This window comes from Salvelinus sp. IW2-2015, unplaced genomic scaffold, assembly GCF_002910315.2.
Source record: "Salvelinus sp. IW2-2015 unplaced genomic scaffold, ASM291031v2 Un_scaffold3503, whole genome shotgun sequence".
Taxonomy (NCBI): Eukaryota; Metazoa; Chordata; class Actinopteri; order Salmoniformes; family Salmonidae; genus Salvelinus; species Salvelinus sp. IW2-2015.
In genome coordinates this window covers 1-2797 of record NW_019944783.1, presented here as the reverse complement: position 1 = coordinate 2797, position 2797 = coordinate 1, and the positions used below count along the sequence as shown (strand labels likewise).

Sequence of the window (2797 nt, the reverse complement as noted above, 5' to 3'; positions counted from 1 at the left end):
CTGCAAAAATCTCTGAAGCTGGAAACACTTATCTCCCTCACTAGCTTTAAGCACCAGCTGTCAGAGCAGCTCACATATTACTGCACCTGTACATAGCCCATCTATAATTTAGCCCAAACAACTACCTCTTCCCCAACTGTATTTATTTATTTATTTATTTTGCTCCTTTGCACCCCATTATTTCTATCTCTACTTTGCACATTCTTCCACTGCAAATCTACCATTCCAGTGTTTAACTTGCTATATTGTATTTACTTCGCCACCATGGCCTTTTTTTTGCTCTTTACCTCCCTTATCTCACCTCACTTGCTCACATTGTATATAGACTTATTTTTCTACTGTATTATTGACTGTATGTTTGTTTTACTCCATGTGTAACTCTGTTGTTGCTTGTGTCGAACTGCTTTGCTTTATCTTGGCCARGTCGCAGTTGCAAATGAGAACTTGTTCTCAACTAGCCTACCTGGTTAAATAAAGGTGAAATAATAAAWAAWWAAAAAGTTAATAGGATTTGTAGTTGGAAAATGAGCATAGAAATAATGATAAGATCAGAATACTCACTTGGCTAATAATTGTCCACGCAGTGTATATTGGAACAGGAACAGCTATGGGGGAACTTTTTACCGGGGGAGCTCTCCAAATGGTACCCATTCCATACACAGGGATCTGATCAGAAGCAGTGCACTATATAGGGAATAGGGCTCTGGTCTAAAGTAGTATACTATATAGGGAATAGGGTGCCATAGGGCTCTGGTCTAAAGTAGTATACYATATAGGGAATAGGGTGCCATAGGGCTCTGGTCTAAAGTATTATACTATATAGGGAATAGGGCTCTGGTCTAAAGTAGTGCACTATATAGGGAATAGGGTCCTGGTCTAAAGTAGTGCACTATATAGGGAATAGAGTGCCATTTGGGACGCAGCCTGGATACGTTTACAGTATTGACATCGGCACCACCAGCGTTCTAAATAGACGGTTGAAGTCACGTCAGAATCTCCAGCGGGATTTTATATGTGTTTCTGTAAAAATAGATCAGTGTGAAGTCCTTTTGGAGAAGCCAGCACCATCTCTATTTTCAAATACGTCTTTACCCAGATGAACACCCCATTCCATAGAAGCCTTTATTCTGCATGTTTTGACCCAGATGAACACCCCATTCCATAGAAGCCTTTATTCTACATGTTTTGACCCAGATGAACACCCCATTCCATAGAAACCTTTATTCTGCATGTTTTNTTGTAAATTAGTTGTTGTAAATTAGATGTTGTAAATTAGTTATTGTAACTTAGTTGTTGTAACTTAGTTGTTGTAACTTAGTTGTTGTAACTTAGTTGTTGTAAATTAGATGTTGTACCTTAGTTGTTGTAACTTAGTTGTTGTAAATTAGATGTTGTACCATAGTTACTGTAACTTAGTTGTTGTAACTTAGTTGTTGGAGTTATTATTATTATGTCAAAAATATTCAGTGACCAATTTTCAATAACTGCCATGATCCCTCCCTTCCATGGAGGCTGTCAGTTTCTTGATCTGTTCACGATCAACTTTCGCTGAAGACGCAACCACAGCCTGCCAAATGCTGTTCAAAGAGGTGTCTTGTCCTCCCTCACTGTAAATCTCACGTTTGAGAAGGGCTCACAAGTTCTCAGTAGGATTTAAGTAAAGGTGAGGAAGGGGGCCAGGTCATTATTTGGGCATCTTTGAGGCCCTTGGTCGCTAGCCAAGCAGTGGAGTACTTGGATGCATGTGATGGAGCATTGTCCTGGGTAAAGATCATGGCCTTCCTGAATGCTGAGGGCTCCTTCCTGTACCGCCGATTGAAGAAAGAATGTTCCAGAAACTGGCAGTTGGTTCGGGAGTTGAGTTTCAGTCCATCATCAACCTGAAAAGGTCCAACTACCTCATCCTTAATGATAGCAGCCCATACCAGTACCCCTCCTCCACCTCGCTGGCGGCCTGACTCGAAGTGGTGCCCCTGTGTCCGTTACTGATCTAGCCATGGGCCCATCCATCTGGTCCATAAAGAGTCACTCTCATTTCATCTGTTCATTTAAAACCTTTGAAAAAAGATGTCTTCAGGTATTTCTTTGCCCGAATCGTGATGCTTTTCAACTTGCGAATCTTATTCAGTGGTGGTCGTGTTTCAGCCTTCTTGACCTTGGCCTTGACCTTGGCCTTGACCTTGGCCATGTCTCTGAGTACTTGACACCTTGTACTTCTGGACACTCCAGGTAGGTTGAAGTTCTGGAATATGGTGGTCACTGGAGGATAATGGGTTCATGGTAGCTTGACGTTTAATTATTCTCAAGTCTTTTGCAGTTAATTTGAGCCTTTTCTTCTTCAATCAAAATGTCTGATTGTCCGGTGGTCACGCCTGAATAGTTCAGCTATTTCAAGAGTGTTGCATCCGTCTGAAAGGCATTTTAAAATGTTTGACTTTTCAGTGTCAGTTAAATCTTTTTGGCCCATTTTACCTGAGGTAATGAAGCCGCCCAATAATGATCCACACCTTGATATAAGGTGTTATTCACTTTYGCCACACCCTCCCTCATTACACAAATACATATCACCTGAAAATTATTACATCCAATAAGCATCCATACACTACCCACCATTGCGACCTGTACGCTCTCGTTGGTTGGCCCTCGCTTCATACTCGTCGCCAAACCCACTGGCTACAGGTCATCTACAAGACCCTGCTAGGTAAAGTCCCCCCTTATCTCAGCTCACTGGTCACCATAAAACCCGTTTAGCACACTACCATCGCTTTCGAGTAGCGAGAACTTAAGAGACGTCTCT

At 41.7% G+C, this 2797-nt stretch overlaps 1 protein-coding gene across 1 annotated transcript in view; it reads right to left on the bottom strand.

The window, feature by feature from the left end:
• LOC112075997 (junctophilin-1) overlaps positions 1–2188 on the bottom strand; it is a 41368-nt gene extending 39180 nt beyond the window's left edge. Inside the window, exon 1 of the mRNA XM_024142896.2 lies at positions 2056–2188. Within this exon, the coding sequence (XP_023998664.1) occupies positions 2056–2188 (133 nt within the window). The remainder of the gene's footprint in view (positions 1–2055) is intronic.
• Between the last annotated feature and the right edge of the window lie 609 nt (positions 2189–2797).